Source organism: Tripterygium wilfordii, chromosome 17 (genome assembly GCF_013401445.1).
Source record: "Tripterygium wilfordii isolate XIE 37 chromosome 17, ASM1340144v1, whole genome shotgun sequence".
Lineage (NCBI taxonomy): Eukaryota > Viridiplantae > Streptophyta > Magnoliopsida > Celastrales > Celastraceae > Tripterygium > Tripterygium wilfordii.
This window is the reverse complement of record NC_052248.1, coordinates 11,447,232-11,473,387: the sequence shown is the minus strand read 5'-3', so window position 1 is coordinate 11,473,387 and position 26,156 is coordinate 11,447,232. Positions and strand designations below refer to the sequence as shown.

Sequence of the window (26,156 nt, the reverse complement as noted above, 5' to 3'; positions counted from 1 at the left end):
ATCACATTATTCCTTGAATAATTATCCAGCCACATCATCAACGCCACGTGTACAAATACGTTACCTTTGAAGATTTTCAAATATCAATTTGTCTCCTTTTGCCTTTCTTTGGAGGACAAACGTTTCCAATTCCTTCTCCACACACAGCAGTCAGCACGGATAGAAACTTTCTCCTTCTCTCTAAAAAGCTTTCTTCAACATTGTCTTCCTTCTATGTTCTGTGGCTGTTAGTCATCGATGCAAAGAAATGCGATTTCAAATTACTCCAAATTAGGTCTTCTTGAGCTATGAGTCTTGCAGTTATGTTGGAATCCGCAACTTGTTTCCGCAGTCCTAAGGTAATCTCTTCGCTACTATTCAGTTTTAGATTCTTTGGTGTGGTGGAAGTCATATTGCAATTGTGGTGTCATGAAGACTAAAAGAATGCTAAATCTTGGAGTTTTTTGTATTCGATTGGGAATTACCTTGTTTGTTCATTAAACCCTTCACGTGCTCTAGTTTACACCGTGTTTTGGTTTGCTTTAGTTTACTACGAGTTTTGGTTTGGAGGAATAGTTGGGTAGAGAGCATGTTCTAATCAAACATTAGGATGTAATCCTTTTAGTCGGGAAGATGTTTTATTATTTTGTTGAAGACTGAAGAAATTAGGGAGGAAGAAAAAAAGTCGGAGCAGTTATGCGGAAAATTTGGAAATCCAAATGAAAGTCAGCAACCGGGAATCCCGTCTTCTAATTAAAGGGGCTATAAGAAAGAAGGGTTTGAAAGAGTGTTTTTACAATTTTTTTGGCTGGGGGTTGTTGACACTCTTGTAGCTTACTTATGGATTATGTGTTTTGTGCTTTCATGATTTCGCATTCATATGTATATACATGTGTGTGTGTGTGTGTGTGTGTGATAGAGAGAGAGAGAGAGAGAGAGAGAGAGTGGATATTAATATGGACTAAGGTGAATTTAATGGTTGCTTCTCTTGAGTCAAAGTTTTTATACATTTTATTTAGGATCTCTTTTCCCAAAAAGGAGAGGATAGTGAACTGCGAATATCATGATGAGGTGATATTGGACTTGAGGTCATATCTTTCCAATAATTATGCTGCAAGAGGAGAACATGATCCTGTGATGTTTATAAACATATAGTAATTTGATCATCAAATGTGTTATAGGATTAATCTTTTGTGGGGTATGCTATACCGACTACATGTTAACTCAGGCATTGTAATAGATGCGCTACTTTCAGCTTATATGTTCTTCTAAGTAGGGTTGTTGTCATATCCTGATCTCTATTTTTCTTTGCCATTTGACAGGGACACGTTATTTTCAATCAAAAAAGCACATCTTGGAAAAACAATAATGAGAATTCAGTTTTTTGTGTACAATCTATCAATACATCGCATTCCCACAAGCAGCAAGTTTGTGTGCCATCATTAGGCGTAAAGTACAGGATGCATCCTGCTTATTTTGTTTCGGGATTTGTCTTTGAAGGCACACCTCTACTAAATTCCTCGATATCTAATAAGAGGAAATTCTTTAACAATGGTTTCGGAAAATCGGGATGGCAATCTAGGTCTCAAATACGGGCATCTATTGACGTTGCCAACGCTGTTGATGTCATTAATGATCTAGGATCGGATACTTTGACATTCTTAGGTGTGACTGTTGTGGTTGTTCCCGTGTTCAAGATCATTAAAGCTAGCCCTGTAAGTAAAATGCTCGTATTTCAATGATATTTGCTTTCCTGGGGAGCTCTTTTCCCCTTCTTAATTTCTGTCTAAAGGTTCATGTTAGATTAAAACAGTTGTTTGTGTAATTACTTAAATACTCATAAGGTCAGCTACTGAAAAGATCCACTTGTGTGCAGACTTGCATAAATTTGGATTTTGGACGGAGTGATTTTGTAATTTGGTACCCAGTTTTATTTACTTGGTCAGAATAACTGGGACATAATAAAAAGAATTTTGTGCTCTTAAATGGTTTATATAGACTTAGATTTTGTTATGCCAATGACTTTATCTTGGTAAGCAGTATATCCATCATGTTTTTGCTGTATTAAATTGCAGTTTTTGAATAGGGAACTGGACCAGTCGGTCATATTGGTTTATCTTGCCGGTTTGCACCATAATTTAAACTTGGTCAATGACTAGTCAAATTGAATGTGGTTATGTTAATCGGCTGTTAAAACTGATGAACTTAGTCAGAAAATACTGGTTAAAATTTGTGGAGCTTTATAATTAAGAATCACATACGGAGCGTATCTCTACTTTGTAAGATAGTAACTTTTGTTTTGGCTTCTTCTATGTTAACTACTAAAGTAGAGGCACAAGGGGGCAATTGTTTATTGGCATTGGCTCAACCACATTTAAACCATAACTGGACTGGTCTCTGGGTTTGGTGGCTTATCTGGGTTTTAATCATCACTTAAATTTGACTAAAACCTGACAGCATGAAAGTGTTTTTGCAGTTGAATCAATATTCAATGTTCAATAAAGGAAACTTCAATTTTCAATTTAGTACAATCAGTAGTTTTTTTTTGTATTTGTTGTATAGGATAATCAAGTTAACTCCCACACTATATGTATCTAATATGAAGATAAATGAATGAGAATTTTACACACCTAAAACTATTTAAGAAGAGGCACAGGGGGGGCCTGGGGGTTGGCATCGGCTCAACCACATTTAAACCATAACTGGACTGGTCTCTAGTTTTTGTGGCTTATCTGGGTTTTAATCATCACTTAAATTTGACTAAAACCTGCCAGCATGAAAGTATTTATGCAGATGAATCAATATTAAATGTTCGATAAAGGAAACTTCAATTTTCATTTTAGTAAAATCAGCAGGTGTTATTTTATATTTTTTGTATAGGATAATCAAGTTAACTCCCACACCATATGTATCTAACAAGAAGATAAACGAATGAGAATTTTACACACCTAAAATTATTTGAGGAACTTATTTTGATTCTTCTCATTGATATTTTTGTGTTCATAGAGAGATTATTTCATAAGTAGTATTTTAGAAGAGGAAGAAATAGAGAAAAGCAATCATCCTTACATCAATGTCCCTTTGCTTAAGATAATTTTGATTTTGAGAATCCTGTTCATAATGATAACTTGACTCAATTCAATATGCTCATTTAAGTGCAAAATCAACTATGATCTATCTGTTTTAATAAGATGTCTGATGTCATCATTAATGAGGTCCTCATAATTTTTGTACTTTTCAAGTATATCTGACAAACAAAGACAATATTGTCTTGTTCTTCGGTGTTTTAAAAGTAACTTCACTTTTGATTTTTCTCATAGACTATTTTCTTCATGCTTTTCTTTTTGGTATATGTGTTGAAACATATGAGCTTGTTATTCATCTATTTTGACCTATATATGTGTGTGTGTATGTGGCCTAGAGGTCATAGGTTCAATTTCTGAAAATAGTCTTTCTACATATCATGTGGGGATAAGGTGCGTATATCCTACATGTCCCTGATCCCGCCCACTACGGGAGTTGTTTACTTTTATATATATGTATGTGTGTGTCTATATATATATATATATATATATGCATAGGTGTGCATCCATGTGACAATTCTGGACATTTACGTGTTTTCTCATGCATTCATATGCATATTTGTAGATATTTGTTTTACCGTTGAAAACCTCTAGATCTTTATCTGAATGTAGATCTAAAATGTGTTTCGTAAATCTCGATCAATGATTAACTTTTGCTGACTGATCCAGATACTTGGCTTTTTCTTTGCGGGCATTGTACTTAATCAGTTTGGCTTCATAAGAAATCTTACAGATGTTAAGATTTTATCTGAATGGGGGATCCTTTTCTTGGTAAGTCCATTTTTTGTGATGTTGTTCTGCTTGAAATGTTAATCATCATGAAAAGTATCACATTAATGTCGTTGGCTTGTTGCTACTGCTTTTCTTGCCCTTATTTTGTTTCTATGATGTTAAATGAAAATTTGAAATATTTTGCCGAATTGAAGCTCACTGAGAGTCTGCAAATCAGCATGGTTCGCCTAACATTTGCATCCAGACAATCAGGCAGTGTTTAACTGCTAAAAAGTTTTTATCCAGTGGTCATCTAGGCCTTCGTAAAAGGATGTTATATACATGTTAATGGTTAGAATTCAAGTATTTTAATTAGCTTGGCCAGATAAGGCGATGTGAAATGTCTCACTGTTGCTTTTATACCTTTCTTTCTACATACTTGTTTGACTTTCTTCAGCAGGAGATGAAAACTTTGCAGAACATGTATATATTTGTTTCTAAGTGTGAGAATTATAGCCTTACAATTCCTAATTTGTTTTCAAAATATGCCATTTGATTTATCGATAAAAGGCTCGGATGATGTTGAGAATATGCCATTTGATTGATGGGCATATTCTAGTGTTTGGGTTCCTTATCATCTTCGACTCTGGGAAAACATATATGTTGTTTAGGATAGGTCAATACTGTTATTGAAGAAAATAGTAGTGAGGTTTTCCGTCGCCCTTTTTTCAGTAGTGATGGTTATTTAGACATAGACTAAAAGTTGTCTATCATGGTTGCATTTGTCTAACTATAATGGGACTAGAGAGAAGCTTTAGTTCAATGTGCAGATTTTCAATGAGCAGATATTGAAAGAAAGATATTTAGGCATGTCTCTTTGCTGACATTTTTGTTTTTCTTTAATTATTTCCTTAGCTCCTAAAATGAAAAGATGCCAAAAAGTATTTAAGTTTCTCTCGTTGTTAAATGTTAACTCATGTATGTCAATATGTGATTACGTATATAGCTTGTGTTTTGTGTTCAACTCAAAATAATGCATTTTCTTTCAGCTTTTTGAGATGGGTCTGGAGCTTTCACTTGCTCGTCTAAAAGCGCTTGCAAAATTCGCATTTGGGATGGGATTGACTCAGGTATCATGTTGACGAAAAAAAACCTGTTTTAATTGTCAGAGGTATCTGTTTTAGTATAGCTCAATACATGCATACATGCTCTCGCGCGCACACACACACACACACATATATATAGGCTAATGTTTTATTAAGTCCTTTAGATAAGTTTGCCCTAAATTTGTTACAAGTTTGTGCTTTAACTGGTTTCTTAATGACTGCAACACCTCTAATATTTTATCTGGTCAATTGTTGGTGCATTAGGCTGCTACGCTGTTGTTATTTGTTAACACAATCAAAATGCTGGTGTAGTTGGTGTATTTTTCAAAACAAATTCATGATAGTTTTGAACTTTTTTAATATTTTCTATATCTGAAATGAGGCTTTGATGGCGCTTATTTCAAGTATTTGCTAATTGCTCTCTGTCTAACATGTTCAGGTACAGTCTTTATTGCAAGTGTAATGAAATGAGATGTTACTTGTTAGAGACTACTTTTTTTTTCCCCATAATATCATCAGCGGGCATTTGTATAAATTCTCTCTGATTTCACTTTTTCATATTGACTTTTGAAGGTTGTATTATCCACTCTTGCTTTCACAGCATTTGAACTTCCCCCGAATGGGGCTATTGGAACAAGAATTTTGGAGTTTCTTTTTCACTCGAGATCTGATCTGGTGAGAACCTTTTTTCTGGATGTCATTAATCAAATATAGATCACTATTAGAAACTCCCCCCTCACCTCGCTAACCAAAAACTTGGCAAGTATCTCAAACGTAAAGAATTCATTATATGCAAATATTTTTGCTATAAATTTCCACTTAAATACCAGTCTTGATGCCCCAACTTGTATAGTGTGGACAATTTTTTTTTCATGGGTTGATAATAGATATGAAATTGTGTAACAAATGAGTAATACATGAGTATATAGACAAGAGAATGAAGAGAAGACCATACTACCCTTCTATACTAAAAATATACAAAATACACATCTCTAACACCCCCCCTCAAACTCAAGGTGGGTCAAACACCGAGAGTTTGCCAATAAGAAGCTGATGACGAGAAACAGTGTGAGACTTCGTGAAGAAATCCGCCAACTGTGCAACAGAATAAGTGAAAGGCAAGGAGAGAACATCCGATAAAAACTGCTCACGAACAAAGTGACAATCAATCTCAATGTGTTTCGTCCTCTCGTGAAAAACAGGGTTGCTGGCAATATGGATAGCACTCCTGTTGTCACAATGCATCGGTGTGGGTCCAGAAATATGGACACCCAAGTGACTAAGGAGACGACGTAGATGAACAATCTCCTTAGCCGTAGTGGCCATGGCACGAAATTCCGCCTCCGTGCTAGAAAGAGAGACTACATTCTGTTTCTTGCTGCGCCAAGAGATGAGAGAGTCACCAAGAAACACACAGTAGCCTGTAATAGAGCGACGAGAAGTAGGATCACCTGCCCAATCAGCATCTGAGTATGCCTGAAGAGTGAGAGGCGAGGATGATGATAAGTACAAGGACCTAGTCATAGTCCCACTGAGATACCTAAGAATCCGAAGGAGAGCACCGTAGTGAACTGAGCTGGGAGCAGACATAAACTGACTCACAATACTCACAGCATGAGCAATATCCGGACGAGTGATGCATAGGTACACAAGCTGACCAACAATCTGCCTGTAGCGAGTCGGATCAGGAAGAGGCTGACCATCAGTCGGACGGAGCTTCACATTAAGCTCAAGAGGAGTGTCAACACTGCGAGTATCTGAGAGAGCAGCCCGACTGAGGATGTCAGAGAGATACTTCTGTTGGGACAGCAGAATGCCATGATCAGAACGAGTAATCTCAATACCAAGAAAATACCTGAGAGAACCAAGATCTTTCATCCGAAACTGAGACTGAAGGTGTCGCTGAAGATACTGTATGGCAGCGGTATCATCACCTGTAATGATCATATCATCCACATACAACAGCAGAATTGCCCGCCCCTGAGGGGATGACCGAACAAATAGAGAGTGATCCTGAGAACTCTCAGTAAATCCAGCCTGAGTCACCACCTGACGAAAACGCTCAAACCAAGCCCGAGGGGCTTGTTTGAGACCATAGATAGCCCGACGAAGGCGACAAACATGCTGAGGAGGAGTCCGAAGTCCAGGAGGGGGTTGCATGTAAACAATTTCTGAGAGATCACCATTGAGAAAGGCATTCTTCACATCCATCTGAAGAAGAGGCCATTGACTAACTGCCGCAACTGCCAATAAAGTGCGAACTGTAGTCATCTGAGCAACTGGAGCAAAGGTCTCATCATAATCAATACCATGCACCTGAGAAAAACCTCTAGCTACAAGACGCGCCTTATAGCGCTCAATGGACCCATCAGGTCGACGCTTGACCCGGTAAATCCATTTGCAGCCAATAGGCCTAACACCAACAGGAAGAGGAACCACATCCCAAGTCCGAGTCTCCCTAAAAGCCTCAAACTCCTCAGCCATAGCCTGCTGCCACTGAACGGACTGAGATGCCTCACTGTATGTACTAGGCTCAGACTCCGAATGAAGAGCAGTAAGAAAAGCAGTAAACTGTGGAGCATAAGTGGAAACAGAACTATAACCATACCTCTCCACAGGACGTAGCTCGCGCTGAGGATAGCGAGGTGCAGGAGGATCCGTACTAGCAGATGATGGACAAGTGATCGAGGAGGATGAGGTAGTATCAAAACTAGAAGATGGGACATAGTCAAGATCACGGGTGTAGTGAAGAGGATAAGGAGTAATACCAGATGAAGGAGGAGGAGGAACAATATCAGTCGAGGACGATGATGAAGATGGAGATGGAGGATCAGGTACAGGGGGAACGTGATCAGGGCCAACAGAGGACGAGGAAGATGGAGGATTAGGCTCAGTAGGAGTAGAATCCGAGGGAGTGGAAGAGATTGAAATATCTAGAATGGAGGTAGAAGAAATAGGAGGAGAGAGAGTAGAAATTTCAGGAGTGGGTAAAGGCGGAAGCGTAAGAAAGGTAAGATCCTGAGATGTCGAGAAGAAATAATGAACATCCTCAAGAAAGGAGACATGACGAGAGATACGGACGCGCCGAGTCAAGGGATCGTAGCAACGATAACCCTTGTGTTCAGCACTGATACCGAGGAGAACACATTTGACAGAAACAGGAGACAATTTGGAACGCTCAGGAGGAGGTAATAGGACAAAACAAGTGCAGCCAAATGTGCGAAGACGAGAGTAGTCAGGTGGGGAGTGGAAGAGCCGCTCATGAGGAGAGATACGACCAGGGAGAACTGAAGAGGGAGTAATGTTGATAAGATTGACTGAAGTGAGAACAGCCTCAGCCCAGTAAGAACGAGGCACAGAAGCCGAAAGTAGAAGTGCCCGAGTAGTCTCTAGAATGTGTCGATGCTTCCTCTCAGCAACACCATTCTGCTCATGTGTGTGAGGACATGAGTGTTGAAAAATGGTACCGTGAGAGGAGAGCAATGAGCGCATACTAGAAGACAAGTACTCAAGAGCACAATCAGAGCGAAGCCTCTTGATGCGACGATCGAACTGGGTGAAAATCATAGTGGTAAAATGCTCATACACAGAGAGAATCTCAGAGCGATGTTGTAAGAGATAGACCCAAGTATAGCGAGTAAAGTCATCAATAAAGGAAACATAATAACGATAACCACAAATAGAAGGGAGAGGTGCAGGGCCCCAAATATCTGAATGTAATAGATCAAAAACACTAGAAGTTTGGGATACACTGGGGGAAAAGGGGAGTGCTGTAGCTTTAGCAAGCTTACAACCAAGACAAGGACTCAAAGCAGAAAAAGGACCACGACCGAGAGCTCCAGACAGGGAGAGACTCTTCAGTCGCGATTCAGAAATATGACCTAATCGTCTATGCCAGATATCAGGAGTAGGAGAGGCAAGACCACAAAAACTGGGACGCGAGGAGGGAATGTGGAGGGACTGGAGATGATAGAGGCCACCCACTCTACGACCACTGCCAATCACCTTGCTGGTAGACGGATCCTGCACACGACAAGAAGAGGGTGTGAATAAAACATCATAGCCAAAATCACATATACCACCAACAGAAATAAGGTTCATGCTCAATTGTGGAGCATGAAGAACAGAGGGTAGAGAGAGATGGCCTGAGGGCTCTGAGGTAGTAGTAATAGAGCCAGCCTGAGAAACTCTCAATGGAGAACCATCAGCAGTGTAAATAGAGGGAATAGGAGGTGCGGGACTACAATCAGTCAACAGTGAGGCATCAGAGGTCATATGATGAGAGGCCCCAGAGTCAAAAATCCAAGTACTAGACATACCAGTGGCTGAGAAAGCAGAGGGTGCAGGAGTGCTACCAGTGCTAGAAGAAGTAGTCATCTGCTCAAGACGCTGCTGATACTGCTGGAACTGCTGAAATTGCTGAATATCAATCTGAGGCAAAGCAAGAGCAGGAGCAGGAGCAGGAGAAGGAAGTGCATGAGTAACAGCCGCAACAGTGGAAGTGGAGGCACGGCGGCCGCGGCCACGAGGTCCAACACGACGCTCGGGGTGGAGCTTCCAACAGTCATCTATAGTATGACCTGGCCGCATGCAATGAGGGCAAGTAGGACGACCAGAGGGAGCTGTGGAAACACCAGAGGGAGCTGCAGCAAGAACACCGGAGAAACTAGAGGGTGCAGGAGTAGACTTGACCCCACCTAATAGGCGAAGACGAGTCTCCTCGGCGACTAACTCAGCAACTGCAGTCTCGAGGCTGGGAGGGGGGTCGCGATGTATAAGTTGACCAACCAGAGGACCAAACTCGGGGCGGAGAGCCATCAGAAACTCGTACATGTGACGCATATCCCAAAAAATCACATCAGCAGCAATATGACTGCCAGCAGGGAGAAAAACCTCCAACTCACGCCAAAAACCACGCATGTGGTGATAGAACTGCTGAATAGACCGATCATCCTGACGAGCAGTAGCAGCCTGAGTGAGAAGTGAATACTGACGAGCCCCACTGCGCTCAACAAAACGAGCGGTAAGAGATCTCCAAACAACATGGGCAGCTTGAGTAACTAGATCAGGACGGAGAGCCGGGTCGAGAGACTCAATCAGATAACTGGAGACCCGGTTAGTTCGAAGAGTCCAGGCAGTTAAAACATCATCAGAACCATCAGCAGGTGGACCATCTGTGAGATAAGATAAGAGCCCTCGGCCAAACAAGGCATTACGAACCGTGGCACTCCAAGTAGGCCAGTCACCGGCTGAAGTGAGCCGAAAATCAGTCGAAGTGGGAAGAAAATCCCGAGGAAGGTCAAGGGTGGTCAAACCAAAGGTCGTCGATGATGCAGCCGAGGTCGACAAAGACCGAGTGGCAGAGGAACCAGTCCCCGGCAAAGGTGGAAAATCAGCACCAAGAGTTGCCATCAATACAAACTACAATTTAAAAAAAATCTGTAGGGACTAAACTGTAAGTTCAGAAAGCTGGAGGGACCAAACTGCAATGTCAGAAAGCTGGAAGGACCAAACTGCAATTTCAGAAATATGGAGGGCCAAACTGCAATGTCAGAAAGCTGGAGGGATCAAACTGCAATGTCAGAAAGCTGGAGGGACCAAATTGCAATTTCAGAAATATGGAGGGCCAAATTGCAATTTCAGAAATATGGAGGGCCAAACTGCAATGTCAGAAGATAAAAAAAAAACAGATCTGGCTGGGTTGGCAGAGTGGACCAAACGAGGCAGAGAGCACCGATCTGGACAGTGCTGGTCGGCAGAGAACTGGGCCGAGAGAGATGAGAGTAGAGGCGCACTAGAAGAAGCTCGCCAGCAGCTGAGAGATCGGAGCTGGGAGCTGGCAGCTGGGTTGGCAGAGTGGACCAAAGCTGGTCGGCAGAGAACTGGGCAGTGCTGGTCTGCAGCAGAGATCTCGCCGGAGCTGGACTGAGAGAGCTGAGAACAGCGGCCGCAGAGAGCACCGAACTGGGCAGTGCTGGTCGGCAGACAGCAGAGATCTGTCGAGATCTCGCCGGAGCTGGGCTGAGAGAGCTGGGAACAGTGGCGCACTGGGAGGAGCTCGTCGGAGAAGAGTGCCGCACGAAAAAAAATTGTAGGAAAAAAAAACTTAGCTAGATACCATGATAATAGATATGAAATTGTGTAACAAATGAGTAATACATGAGTATATAGACAAGAGAATGAAGAGAAGACCATACTACCCTTCTATACTAAAAATATACAAAATACACATCTCTAACATGGGTAATTTTGGGTTTATATTTTTAATTTTCTTGTGGGAGGGGGAAATCAAACCTTGCAACTCATGCTAGGGATAAGAAGTAGGCCGTCACTAGGCCGCAAGAGTTAGTGTGGACATGTCCTTCTGGGCTTCTTTTTTTCCTCAGTTGATTGGAATAAGCTTTTCTGTAGCCAAAACAAGATTTAGTGTTGCATACCATTTGTGCATGTTATTGCTTGATTCTACATTTCAGTACTGTGTCGATATCTTAGGCTCTCGTTTTTTTTTTATGAGGACTATTTGCACCCCTTACTTAACTAAGCACACCCCATTCTAAATAAACCCAGTAAAAATTATAACATTTATGAGTACACCCCAATTTCAATTTTTTTCCAAATTTAACAATCTACACTCCATAATTTCAGCCGTTGGATCTCACCAACGGCTGAGATTAAAGAAAAAACAAAATAAACCCTAAATTCTCTTTAATCTTCTCCTTCTTCTCTCTCCCGTTGGATCTCATATTCTTCAACTCAAGTAGGTGTTTCAGAGAGAGGAATGATAGGGGACAAGAAGGATAACTCACTTGTTGGGTTTCTGTTCACTGGTTGTTATTGTTCTGATTTGGTGGCAATTTCTGCAAGTCCTTCAATGGTGGCAGCTTCAGATATTGGCCTCCTTTGTTGTTGTTGCCACCTCCTTTTTTGCCATTGTCCATTTGCATGTTCTTGAACTGTTTGGGAAGGTTGTTCTGCTTGTTATTGGCCTCTCGGGAAAGAGGAGAAGGAGAGAAAGAGAAGGAGAAGGAGAACTTGAGAGAGGAGAAAGAGAGAAGGAACACTAGAGAGGGGAGAAGAATTTGGGGGAATTTGGGAGGGTTAACTGGGGTGTTGTTAGATTGAGTTTTTGGGGTGTATTTAGTTAATTCGGGGGTACAAATAGTTCCCATCATTTTTTTTGGACATTCTGATGGTGGAGAATGTAGTCAGTTGAAGTGATTCTTAAGGTTGAGTTGCATTCTACTTTCATTCTTGCTCTTCTGGGCAAGGAGACCTTCATACTGGCTTTGATTAATATTTTTGTTGAGAGCTTTAAGAAAGTATTTTACTATTTTAATTAATGTAGAAAGTCATCTGCATTGGCTATGACTTGCATGATTTGTCTTGGATTCTAGAGATAAATAAGATATATTGAATTTTCTTTATAGGTATGTAATGTATATTGGTGTTGGCTTTTGTGGATTAAATAGAAGTTTGCATGAGTGGTGAAATTTTTGCTTCTTAAAGAGGGATTAAATTACATGTTTTGTTATTCTAATGCCTTTATTTGTCAGCTGGAGTCAAGACACGAAGTTTGATTGTCATCAAAATGCACAAACTTATTTTATTCCTGCAAAACTGAAATGAAATCTATTCAAAATCTTTGATCCAGAATCTTACTGTAACTCACTGTATTTAACAAGAACAAAGTTAGTGGGAGCTCAGGTGGGGCCATTTTCAAGTCGATTCATAGAGGTTTCTAGACTTGAGGGAATCTGATTGTGAATGAGAGGGTGTCCTTTAATTGCTTCTGAGAGAGAATGAGAAGTGCATGACTTCTAGTGGCTCACCTAAAGCGGAGAACCATCATTTGACTTCTTTGATATTGAATTACATTTTTTAGTTATGCCTGATCATCTACAACTTGATCATAGAGGTTTACAAAATGAGCTCTGAATTTGACTGGTGGAAGCAGAGAAAGGACTCTAGGATTTTTCTGGATTTATGTCGTTCATTGTGGACAGTTGCCTGAAAAAACAGATGAACAGAACTTCTGATTCTTTTTTCCTTTTCCTTTTTCTTCTAAAGGTGTGACACTCCCTGTGAAGATGAGGGCACCTATGAAATTTTAAAAGCCATATTATATTATTCTAAAAAGGCTAAGGTATATGGTATACCTTTCAACGATGAATTCTGGCCTCACTTCAAATTGTTTCCAGTGATATGCTCTGATGAAATGCAAACAACAAGACTCAAACAATCCCAAAGTATATAGATCAAAGTAGGCCTCTCAAGGAGGATTGTATTGATTGAACAAGAAAACAGTAAGAGAGAACAAGATAAGCTAGTCTTTGAGGGACTAGTACCTCCCCACAACAAAACCCAGTAAAAACAGAATGACCTCTCTGCTCCACTCCTCCCACCCTAAAAGCAAAAGCAACAACAGTAAGGACAAAATATTAAACCAGTGAAAACTAAGCAGGTGTTCCAATCATGCTATTCCACGTGTCCCCTTCCTTCCATATTTCTTGATGACCACGGTTCTATCATTACCCCCCTCTAACAGAGCAACCTTGTCCTCAAGGTTGAAAGATGGGAATTGCGCCTTGATCATTTCAGATGGCTCCCAAGTACTGTCACACTCCGAGCAATGCTGCCATTTGATTAAAACTTCTTGCTGACCATTAAGTAAAGTTCGAACCTGTTTAACATACTCAGGAACAAGAGGTAATTCCAAGTCATCCGTGAGAGCTTCTGGTAATGGCTGGCAAGTAGTTCCTGGAGATAAAACTTTTTTTAACTGAGACACATGGAAAACAGGGTGTATAGCAGTATGAGGAGGCAGATCTAGGCGATAGGCCACTTCTCCAATCTTCTCCAAAACAGAAAATGGTCCATAGTATCGTGGGCTAAGTTTGTGATAAGGATGGCGCGCTAATGAACGAAATCTATAGGGCCGTAACTTCAAAAATGCTTTCTCCCCTGGACTGAATGAAACATCCCTGCGTTTGCCATCCGCACTTTGCTTCATCCGATTCTGCGCCTTAGATAAATTAGCATGTAACTGATTGAGCATCAAATCCCTATCCTGCATGAGCACATTAACTTCATCTACCACAGTAGGGTCACCAGAAAACTTAAGAAAGGCTGGTGGAGGGCGACCATATAGGGCTTGAAAAGGAGTCATTCCAGCTGAGCGGTGGAAAGTGGTATTGTACCAATATTCCGCCCACGGAATCCATTTCGTCCACTGTTTGGGGTGGTCACTAGCAAAACAACGTAAATATTCTTCCATACAACGATTTACCACCTCCGTTTGGCCATCGGTCTCCGGGTGATAAGCCGTGCTCATCTTCAAGGTAGTCCCTGAAGATTTAAAGAGAGCTGCCCAGAACTGGCTCACAAAATCTTATCTCTGTCAGTTACAATAGTAGTAGGAAAACCATGCAAGCGAACTACCTTCAAAAATAAGTTAGCAACTTCCTTGGCAGAATAAGGATGTCCTAACAACAAGAAATGAGCATATTTTGTTAACATATCGACCACCACCAGCACTGTATCGATGCCTTGGATTCTTGGAAGGCCCCCCACAAAATCCATAGTTAAATCTTCCCAAGAGGCAGCTGGTACAGGTAAAGGCTGGAGTAGTCCTTGAGGCTTTAGGGTGGAATATTTATGCCTTTGGCATACCTCACATTGCATCACAAAGTGCTTCACATCTGTATGCATACCAGGCCAATACAAAACATGCGAGACCCTTTTTAATGTGCGTAGATAGCCCGAGTGACCTCCTTGAGGAGTAGCATGAAACTCCTTGATAATACTTGTAATACGTGGAGAATCTTTGGGTAACACCAGCCTACCATGAAATAACAAACAACCTCCCACCCAAGAATATGGATACTGGCTAGTAGGATCAATGACGAGTGATTGAATGATCTCCTTCAGCTTCGGGTCCCCCATGACCTCTTCCTGCAGTTCAATCAAAGCTGGACAAGAGGTGACTGACAATGCAGCCATTTGCATAATATCATCACACAAGAGAGGATTGTTAGAACCTGTTTTAGTACCCAGCGCACGAAATTCATCCTTCCGGGACAAGGCATCAACCACTTTGTTACTCGCACCAGGGCGGTACTGAATCTCAAAGTCGAACCCAATCAGCTTAGTAAGCCATTTTTGTTGTCCTTCATGAACGAGCCGCTGATCTAGAAGAAACTTAAGGCTGCTTTGATCTGTCCTTACAAGAAATTTCCGCCCCAACAGGTAATGACGCCATTTAAGTACCGCGAGAACAATAGTCATCAATTCTCTTTCATAAACAGATTTTCCTTGAGCTCGAGGGGAGAGCGATTGGCTGAAATAAGCAAGGGGATGTCCATCTTGCATAAGAACGGCACCAATACCTGTACCTGATGCGTCTGTTTCAACCACAAACAGTTTAGTAAAATCTGGGAGAGCTAAAACAGGGACACTTACCATGGCTGCCTTAAGAGCATCAAAAGCCCGCTGTGCAGCTGCATTCCAAATAAATGAATTTGTTTTTAAAAGAGAGGTAAGTGGGGCAGCAAGCTTTCCATAATTTTGAACAAATCGACGATAGTATCCCGTAAGTCCCAAGAACCCTCGTAATGATTTAATTGTGGTTGGAGGAGACCAAGAAATCATACTGTCGACTTTCGAAGGGTCTGCCTCCACCCCTGCTGCTGAAATGATATGCCCAAGATATTCCACCCGAGGTTGAGCAAAAGCACACTTCTTTTGATTGACCACAAGCATGTTCTGCTGAAGGATCTCAAAAGTACTATGGAGATGCTTCAAATGGGAGTCAAAACACTTACTGAAAATCAGTATATCATCAAAAAATACGAGGATAAATTTGCGCAAATACGGTCTGAAAATTTCATTCATGAGGGATTGAAAAGTTGATGGTGCGTTGGTCAAACCAAAAGGCATGACAAGGAATTCATAGTGCCCTTCATGAGTGCGGAAAGCCGTTTTCTCCGTATCTTCCTTCCGGACACGAATTTGGTGATAGCCTGACTTCAAATCCAATTTCGAAAAAATAGTTGCACCATTAAGTTCATCCAAGAGCTCATCAATGATAGGAATGGGAAATTTATCTGGGATGGTAAGCTTGTTTAAAGCCCGATAGTCAACGCACATTCGCCAACCTCCATCTTTTTTCTTCACCAACAAAACCGGGCTAGAATATGGACTAATACTGGGTTTGATAATCCCTGGAGCTAGCATTTCTCTGACCAACTTTTCAATCTCATTTTTCTGAAAATGGGGATACCGATAAGGACGAAGATTTGGAGGATTTGCTCCCTCTTTCAACCGTATCGCATGATCATGGGGCCTAGCAATAGGAAGACCTGTGTGTGGAGTGAAAACTGGTTTGAACTCTGCCAATAATTCTTGCAATTCATGAGGTTGCTCATGTGAAAGTGTATCCACTTGGCAGCTAAACTTCTGCTGTTCATGAACCTGGTAATTACCAAATTCAACCCAAAAACCCATCTCTTCATGTTTTAAGAGCTTCAGCATAGACTTCAGAGACACCAAGGTTTTTGATAAAGTGGGATCACCTTGCCACACCACTTGATGTCCCGCTAAATTAAATTTCATAGTGAGTGTTTGATAATTTGTTGAAATTTCACCTAAGGACTGCAGCCACGCAACTCCAAGAACAAGATCTGCACTTCCTAGGTCTATCACATGGAAGGTCTCACGCACTTGAATCCCTTGAATAACCACTGAAATTGCTCGGCATACCCCGACGCCTTTGACACACACCCCATTGCCAACTTGGACCACAAATTTCCTCCGACTATCGATAGGGACCTGCAATAAATTCACTACATCTGCAGATATGAAGTTATGTGACGCGCCACTGTCAATGAGGATAATAACATCCTTGCCCTGTAAACACCCTCTAACCTTAAGTGTACTGTTATTGGGAGAAACCCCAATAATAGAATTCATTGAAATTTCCAGATTGCTTTCCTCTTCCTCTGGCAGAGCTTGAAGCTCTTCTTTAGTGACACCAGTATCTGCCTCCTCCGGAGGTTCAGGCTCCTCAAAGAGCAGTAAAACTTGCAGAGATTTGTTCTTACATCTATGGCCCGGATGGTATTTTTCATCGCAATGAAAGCAAAGTCCCTTCTCCCGCCTTTGCTGAACTTCCTTTTCCGAGAGACGACGTACAGAGTCGCGTTTTGGAGGTACTGCAGCTACTGTGGGTTTGATTTCACGAACAACTCTTGGGAAGTCTGAAGTATTGCGCCCTAGTTCAGAGGAACGAACTAAATGACCAGAGGGAGTTACCGTCCTATTGGAAGAAGATGTGGGTCTTGAAGAGATATAAGTGGGTTGGGCCTTAATGAGAGCCTCATTTCGTTCTTCAACTCGTTGGGCCAGATCCATTAAGCCTGAAAGAGTGTGAGGAGGATTTAACCTAATCTCTGCCTTAACTTCTTCCTTCAGCCCATTCATAAAAATACCGTACAGTGTCTCTTCTCCAACATCAGGAAGGGGGGCAGAAAGTTGCTCAAATCTTTCCCGGAAATCAGCGATAGTGGTGATATGCTTGACCGCCACCAATAGCTCATGGTCATTCCCAGATTGAGAGCTCCGAAAACGCCGACGTAGCTTGCTGCGAAAATTAGGCCAAGTAGAGATAGGAGATCGCACCTCCATCCATTGAAACCAACTAAGAGCCTTGCCCTCCAAACACACCACTGCTGCAGCCAGCTTCTCTGTATCACCCAATTGATTGACAGAGAAATACCTTTCAGCCTTGAAAAGCCAACCAGATGGGTCTTCACCTGAGAAAAGCGGCATCTCCAGTCGTCGACGATTTGTCTCTCCGTCAGACGTAGATCGCCTTTCGTATTGCAAGACTTCTTCCGTCGCCCGAGACGTCTCCCCATCCACTGGAGCTTTCCCCTTGTCCACCGTGTGGACCTGCAACAGGTTACGCATCTCTTCCATATACAATTTCATGGTCTCCATATCAGATTTGAGACTACCCACCATGGTTTGCAACTCACCAACATCTTTCTCCAAGTCATCAGCTCGACCCTCCATTCTCGATTTAACCATAGCCGAGGAAAGACCGCCTCTGATACCAATGATGAAATGCAAACAACAAGACTCAAACAATCCCAAAGTATATAGATCAAAGTAGGCCTCTCAAGGAGGATTGTATTGATTGAACAAGAAAACAGTAAGAGAGAACAAGATAAGCTAGTCTTCGAGGGACTAGTACCTCCCCACAACAAAACCCAGTAAAAACAGAATGACCTCTCTGCTCCACTCCTCCCACCCTAAAAGCAAAAGCAACAACAGTAAGGACAAAATATTAAACCAGTGAAAACTAAGCAGGTGTTCCAATCATGCTATTCCACGTGTCCCCTTCCTTCCATATTTCTTGATGACCACGGTTCTATCATGCTCTTGATAAGACCAGTGAAAATCCTCTAGCAAAAACATAATGAATTGTTAGATGATTTTTTATTTCTCTTTGTTAGAATATGTAAATGATGTGAAATGTCCCTACCCAAGAAGTTAACTTATTGGGTTTGACAGCAAAGTAACTAATCTTAACATGGTATCAGAGCATCTTGGGTTCAAACCTTACTTTCTATAATTTAAACCCCCATTTGTTGTTACCCCTAAGTGTGGGCCTTTGTGTGTATTTGTTGTTGCCCCTATGTGTGGGTCTTGTCTAAGAGTAGCCCTAATGTTGGGCCTCGTTTGTTGTGCTCGTGTTGGGCCATCGGATTGTCCATCCTACACATGAGAGGGAGAGTTAGAATGTGTATAAATGATGTGATATGTCCCAACCCAACAAGTTAACTTATTGGGTTTCATGGCAAAATTACTAGTCCTAACACTTTCCTTGTGAATTTCAGGTGAATATCAGAAGCATTGATGAGGCTGTTGTGATTGGTGCTGCTCTTTCATTATCTTCTTCCGCTTTTGTTCTACAGGTACCCCAGTTGCTTGAATTATTATTGTAGTTCTCCTGAGAGGCAGTAACTATATCTCTGATAATCCAACTGTCCAAGCAGTCAAGATAAAACTGATGGTGTTCATATAATATATTTACGTCATTTATATATATATGTAGATATATATATTTGAATCTTTATAATTGGTCATACTGAACTTAAGACGTGTCCCAAGCTTACTACATTCTTTATTTGTTAGTGTAAAGATTTACAACCATAACACAAAACCAAACCCAGTAAACGGAGAACAAGATGGAGGCAAGAATCAATTCATTATCTCAAGTAGCAAAAAAAATGATTACATTTATGTACATGTAACAGGAGGGCACTTATCTGACTGTACATAAATTAATAAGAAAAAGTAAAATCCATTGTGATGTTGCTGTCTAGATTTCCGATGCGATCTGGTGGTTTGGTACAATACTCATAAACAAAATTGCTGGAGTGCAAAGATGTCCTGTCTATTCTTAACAATCAGCACTTTTAGTCATCGGGCGGAATGATGGTTTCTGATAAAGTAGTTTTAGGTTACACTAGCTGGTGCACTAAACTGATGTAGTGAATGCAAGTCTGGGTAATACAGACCTACCAAAGCCTTACCCTGCATTTATAGATAGGTTGTTTCCATGTTTTGAACCCTAGCCCCTAGGTTGCAATGATGCAAATCGTGCAACTTTACCAGTAGGCCAAGGTTCACCCTTTCTTAAATTTGAAATATCAAATAAAGCTTATGTTTGAGGATATCAAACCTCAACATATAAATTCTTTACAATTTTCATTGCTTAACTCCCTATCATGAATTTATTTACTATCAAAAATTTTGTTTTAACTTGACATTTCACTCATTCCCTTAGTGAATCTTGCTATCCCTCTATGAAATGGGGTATCCACACTTAATATTGAAGAAATGCAAATAAAGCTGAAGTTAAGATATTACAAGGAATGCTAAAATAAAAGAAATACTCACTAAATAGTAGATGGAGGTGTATTTGTCTAATCGTGTATGGTAGTGTATCATCATTCTATTGCTTGTGTTGTTACTCAACTTGAAATCACTCGAAACTGATATGTAGAGCAGCTCGAAGTTTATTGGTGCATTTTGTAAGAGTTGGAAATATTTTTTCCGTTAGTGAATTAATAGATAGCTAGTAGATTTTCTACTGAAAATAGTTGAGATGAGTATAATATTAGGAAGACTTCAGTAAGTCTACCTACATGATTCATAGACTTCTTTCATCATATTAAGATATCCTTTGAGGTGATAAAGAATTACATTTATTCATGCTAATGCATAAGCTAGGTAGAATTGGAGTGTAGAGATTGGGTTTTTTTCTTTGTCAGTTGCTTGTGTTTCTTCACTTTCTTCAATTGGAGCTACATTGCTACCTTCTTAGTTGCGAGTGAAGTTAAGTTATAGAAGCTCTATAATATTGTTATGATGTCATGGAAGAATTCTTTATTTTCAATCTTTCAGGATGAGAATATCTCATTCTCCATAGTCAATTGGCACATTAGCATAGTTCAAGTTGTTCATCTACTTCTCCCCCCGTTGTGTTTCCAATTGTCATTGTTATAGTTGTTATTTCCCCTTTATCTTCTTTCTCTGTTGTGTTTCAAGCTCCTCCATTTGTTCTTTTTAATTTAATTGCCTATTAAAGGATAAAAGTGATGGGAAATAAAGGAAGTTTCTATTTTATTTAGTTGATCTATGTGTTTATTTTCTTCTTTTGTTCAGTATAGCTCTTGCATTGACAGATAATACTAGAGCTGATGATGCATAATCTATAGCTTCTTGCAGAGAAGGGTGAGCTTCCAACAAGATTTGGCTCAGCAACTTTGGGCATACTTCTTCTGCAGGTTCTATTTTACGCTGATGTTTAGGATTGTATTTTTTCTTTGCTTTTTTGAAAAATTTAACATTCATAGCCAGTTATGCTCTTATGTATTATGTTGTGAATATTTTTGGGTAGGTTATCATGCAAAGTTGTAATAAAAAATAGAATATCCAATAACACTTCCATTCTTTGTTATTTTCAGGACATTGCAGTTGTACCTCTTCTAGTCATACTTCCAGTACTAGAGAGCCAGGTAGATGACAACCTGCTAATTGCTTCATGAAAATGAATGACTGCAACTTATTATTTACAAAAGATCTATCTTAAAAAAAAACATGAAAATGAATTGAAAAACCACAATGTGTTGCACTTTCGCTCATAAAGACCATTATATTTCTGTACTTTGTGAAAAATAAATTTGTTGCTCCAGCGACTCAGGGGTGCCAGTGAGCATGTGGTAGAAAAAGGGGAAGAAACAATGCTGTCACGCTCCATTGCAGGTGGCGGGAGGCCTTGGGTTCTGCAATTTAAACACTCATTTGTTTGTTGTCCCAAGTGTGGGTCTTTTGTGTTTGTTGTTACCCCAAGTAAGGGCCTTGTGTGAGAGTAGCCTTTAGCCTTGGTATTGGGCCTCCCCATTTGTTGTGCACGTGTTGGGTTGTTGGATTGCCAGCCCAGTAGTCCACACAAATACACAATGTGTATAAATGATGCGAAATATCCCAACCCAACAAGTTAACTTATTGGTTTGGGGCGTTTCACATCATTTATATATATTCTAACAATGATGAATTGGATGATGAATACACTGACGCAACCGTATCTACTAGTTTAGTACCAGTCCTTTCTTTTTTTTATTGTAACAAAAGAGGTCAAACCTGATCCTGTTCTTGCACTTCTCTGGCTTGAGTAACGCAAATATTGGTGAATATCAAACCTGACATTCTGAAATAGTTGCTTTTCTTGACGAACACGAATATCTGCTTGTTGTGAAGGGATGTGATTTTTCCTTCGCATATCAATGAATGCAATGTCTAATTGGCAATTTGGAGTGTCATCTTCTCAAGTTTATGTAGGGAATTAATAGAGTTTGGATCTGTGGGATAAGGTACAAGTTACATTAAACTGTGGTTCACTTTAACTGTTAATTAACCATGGGTAGTAGCAAATATGTTATTTTTTCTTTCTTACTATTGTACTTGTTCTTCATTTTTCTGCAAAGGTTACACATAGTGTACCTTGATGTTAGCTTTTGCACAGTGCTCATTTTAGATGTATTGCTTTCATCTTGGTGATAACAATTGAATCATCTTGTTGTTGAGTAATTTACTATTGTGAGATTGTCCTACATCAACCTCCTCTGTGTACATTGTTGTAATTTCCTTTTTTTCTCTGGTCCCCCACCCCCTTCCATCCAGAATTTGGTTGAGGAAAGTATATGGCCAATGCTTGTGAAAGAAAGTTTAAAGGCTTTAGGTGGACTTGGACTGCTTTCTTTAGGAGGGAAATACCTTCTAAGGCGAATTTTCGAGGTGGGGAGCATACTTGATTTATTTGTACATACATATGCAACATATACACTAAAATATGTGTGTGTGTGTTTTTTTTTCATTTTAGGTCGTAGCAGAAGCGAGGAGCTCAGAGGCTTTTGTTGCTCTCTGCCTACTAACAGTTGCTGGAACTTCACTTCTTACCCAGAAGTTGGGTTTTAGCGATACGGTTTAGACATCTTCTCAACCACCAATTACGATTTTGGATTGATATTTTGAAGTCAACTTCTGAAGTTGATATGACTGTGCAGCTGGGAGCATTTCTGGCTGGGGCATTGTTGGCAGAAACAAATTTTCGAACTCAAATTGAAGCTGATATAAGGCCATTTAGAGGCTTACTTCTCGGGTTATTTTTTGTGACTACTGGTACTTCTATTGACATGCAGGTACTATTAGCTTCCTTGCTATTCTAGTTCTTAGAATGATTCAGCAGGTACTATTTGACATCGATTTTGATATGTTTTCATTTGCTGTGGACTATCAAGCTACAGCAGCATATCCGTTAGGGATACTCTAAATTTTCTTTTGCACAAATTGTGTTTTCTGTGCAGCTCCTTTACCGTGAGTGGCCAAATGTGCTTTCACTATTGGCGGGTCTAATTGTCATCAAAACACTGATTATAACAGCAATAGGTCCCCGTGTTGGACTTTCTTTGCAAGAAAGTGTAAGGATAGGATTGCTTTTATCACAAGGAGGTGAATTTGGTTTTGTAGTTTTTTCACTAGCAAACAGGTCAGTCTTGAGTCTCTTGAATTATATAATTACGGAATAGTGTTTTATTAATTTTTTTCGTTTTTTCCTTATAATCTATTGTGGCTTCTTGGAAGCAGGCTTGGTGTCCTACCCCTTGAGCTTAACAAGCTGCTCATAATTGTGGTTGTATTGTCAATGGCATTGACCCCATCGCTCAACGAAGTGGGAAGAAGGGCAGCTGATTTCCTTGATGACAAGTTTGATGTAGAAGATGTATGTTCCTTCATGGAAGTTTATGTTATAAATTCTACCAAGAAAGACTAATCAATATAGTAGGCCACTAATGTGGTCTAATTGTTAATTTGTGTCATGACTTCATAATGATTATCTGTCAGGTATTGACCTCATGATTGCATAACATCATATAATGTAATTTCTTAGAGTTTGTTGGTAGTTTTGCATCAATCAATAGTTGTGTGGTAAGGACCAGTCATTACTAGATTTAAATTATTGAAATCACCCTACTCACTGGGAGGAACTCTTATGAACATTTTTAATTATATATATATATATATATTTATTTATTTTCAGTTTGATGTGCCTGAATTTGGATGAAATTTTTGCAGAGAGCAGAGATGGTTAACTTCAACACTAGTGAACCTATTGTAATTCTTGGATTTGGACAGATGGGTCAGGTACACAAATATTATCTACTATTAAATATTCTCTAGGCTTTTCAAGTCAGTTATCTTAGTGTTCCCATGTTTCCGCATGTAGGTCCTTGCCAATTTCTTGTCAACCCCATTGGCTGCTGGGGTAGATGGCGACATTGCTGGATGGCCTTGTGTAGCTTTTGATTTGGATCTTTCAGTAATAAAGGTCAGAAAGCTACTCATTACTATTGCTTATCTAAATTTGAGAAACCTATGATTCACTAAAGGAGCCAGTCACTGTATGTTCTCTCTGATATGTGATATAGTTGGTTCTATAAATATATCTTAACAATCCTATTCAAATTCCATCCAAATTCTGGAAAAAAAACTACTTTTATGAATTCTATGGTTTGAGTAATCTGGATTCCAAGATACAAAGCATCGTAGATTTTCTTGGTGAAATTGTTGTCATCATTGATTTGATTAGGATTATGTTGATTGTTGTCATCATTGATTAGATTAGGATAACGTTGATTTCTGTCATCATTGATTTGATTAGGAATATGTTGATTGTTGTCACCATTGATTTGATTAGGATTATGTTGATTGTTATGATTCGCGCCATTATAATAAATGTTATTTCAATATCTTCCTGTTTTAAGTTATTGTGAGGACATCTGAGAAGACCTTCTTGTGATGTGAAATTCATTACTAACTGCTTGACAATTCATTGTGCTGTGTCAGTGATTAAGAAGAATTGATCATCTAATACTTGTGTAAAGTTTGTTTTCCTGCAATATATTGCTAGCTTTGCAATGCTTTTGAAAGCTTTTTTCCATATTGGCAACTTGATTTTCTGATCATACAGGCATCCAGAAAACTTGGTTTCCCAATTTTTTATGGGGACGGTTCACGTCCGGCAGTTTTGCAATCTGCTGGTGTTTCTTCTCCAAAAGCTTTCATGATCATGTATACTGAAAAGACAAGGTCAATGGCGGCTGTCCAAAGGCTTCGACTTGCCTTCCCTTCGGTAACTCTAATGATTGTTTATGTGCATATATAGTGTATTTGCTCATGTGCGACAAACACAGTATTGTAGCACGTCTACAGAGATTAACGGCAAGAAGCAGAAATAATCTCATAATATTTGAGTTGAACATAAAAGTATAGGAGGAAGTAGAAAACCATATTGTTTTCTTGGGCTCTCTGGCTGCAATAGTCATTTGATGAAACAAACTTAAAGACTGATTTTGTTATTGATTCAGTGAGCTTTTAGTCCTACGAAAGACTTCTTTTTTTATTTTAGCCACAAGATGTGGGAACGAGAAGGCTACTCTGCTAATTTTTCATGCATTGTTTTGCATCAATGCTATTAAGAAGTCTGAACCTATTTATTGGTTCTTTGGCTTTCGCAAATCTATATAAACAGATACTTTGATTGCTAATCTTGTGAAATTCTGTCAGTAGACCCCTATTTATGCAAGAGCTCAAGACCTCACGCATCTTTTGGATCTGAAGAAAGCAGGGGCAACCGATGCTATTTTGGAGAATGCAGAGGTTTAAAACTAAATTAAATTATCTCTGATTCTTTTTCTTATGACCAAGCCCAGTCTTTTAATTTTGTTTGCTCATTCTGAATGAATATCCTACTTGCACAGACAAGTCTACAGCTTGGCTCAAAGCTTTTGAAGGGGCTTGGTGTCATGTCTGATGATGTGACCTTTCTGAGTCAGCTTTTTCGGGACTCTATGGAGCTGCAAGCTCTTGACGCACTCAATAAAACGGAAGATCGAGAATTCGACAATATGAACTCCTTGCAGGTATAGCTATATTTGTATTAAGAAATCACTGATTAAGGTGCACCACATACCATTTTTAAGCAGTCATTTTCTGTAATTCATGAACTATTTTTTTGCATAATAAGGTGAGAGTGGCTGACTTTATTGGAATGCAAACAACTATTTCATCTACATCTCGTGATAACGAGTTGCCTAAAGTGAATGAGACAGATGCGACTGAAGTTTTAAGCTTGCAGGGCAAGGCAGATCAGATAGCAAATGATAATGAGGTACAACTGTCTGATGATCTAGAGGGCAACGGCGTTTTATATTGTGATCTAAATGGAGACGTTAGTCTTCCGGGTGAGGCTGAAAATGCAGAAACAGAGAAAGATTTGGTTGGGTTATCGGAACCTTGTACAACAACTAGAAATGAAGCTTAAAAGGAGTGTGCATATTTCAATTACTGCTATAGCCTTCTTAATGATTTTATTGCTTGTGTGTAAGTAATAGCTCCATTTAAGTAGGGTAAGTTCACTAATTTTGCTGCTAAGTCTAACATAGGCATAGAGAGAAGCTCTAGAGGATTGCGAAGAGTGAGACTGGCCTTTTTAACGGCAGGAGCACTGGAGCAGTCCATAGGGGTTTTATTAGGGTTTCAATTCTTTCTTGGACCAGACTTTCTTGGACCAGAGAATGACTATTATTGATCTTGTTATCTACCATAAAATGATTCAATGATAGCTTACTTTTGCTCTCTTTTGTATAAA

At 39.9% G+C, this 26,156-nt stretch overlaps 1 protein-coding gene across 2 annotated transcripts; it reads left to right on the top strand.

Moving 5' to 3' along the window:
• The first annotated feature begins 116 nt into the window (after nt 1–116).
• LOC119982456 (K(+) efflux antiporter 3, chloroplastic) lies at nt 117–26,156 on the top strand. 2 transcript variants are annotated; one of them, XM_038825838.1, is made up of 19 exons: nt 117–338; nt 1,302–1,694; nt 3,732–3,833; nt 4,823–4,903; nt 5,453–5,554; nt 18,778–18,855; nt 20,665–20,733; nt 20,914–20,964; nt 22,130–22,243; nt 22,329–22,430; nt 22,513–22,647; nt 22,813–22,994; nt 23,093–23,228; nt 23,582–23,650; nt 23,733–23,834; nt 24,477–24,638; nt 25,076–25,165; nt 25,267–25,428; nt 25,644–26,156. In XM_038825838.1, the coding sequence occupies exons 1-19, from the start codon at nt 288–290 to the stop codon at nt 25,827–25,829; spliced, it is 2,367 nt and encodes a 788-aa protein (XP_038681766.1). In that variant the 5' UTR covers nt 117–287; the 3' UTR covers nt 25,830–26,156. The 2 variants fall into 2 exon arrangements, with proteins under 2 accessions (XP_038681766.1, XP_038681765.1); XM_038825837.1 differs by having other exon boundaries at nt 25,533–26,156.

What these genes read in the sequence shown, in the direction of transcription:
- LOC119982456 (XM_038825837.1), top strand. Translation starts at nt 288, where the DNA reads ATGAGTCTTGCAGTTATGTTGGAATCCGCAACTTGTTTCCGCAGTCCT. An exon ending in TTGGGATGGGATTGACTCAG is followed by an intron (nt 4,904 to 5,452) that starts GTATCATGTTGA and finishes TGACTTTTGAAG; the next exon opens with GTTGTATTATCCACTCTTGC. An exon ending in AGTTGGGTTTTAGCGATACG is followed by an intron (nt 22,431 to 22,512) that starts GTTTAGACATCT and finishes ATGACTGTGCAG; the next exon opens with CTGGGAGCATTTCTGGCTGG.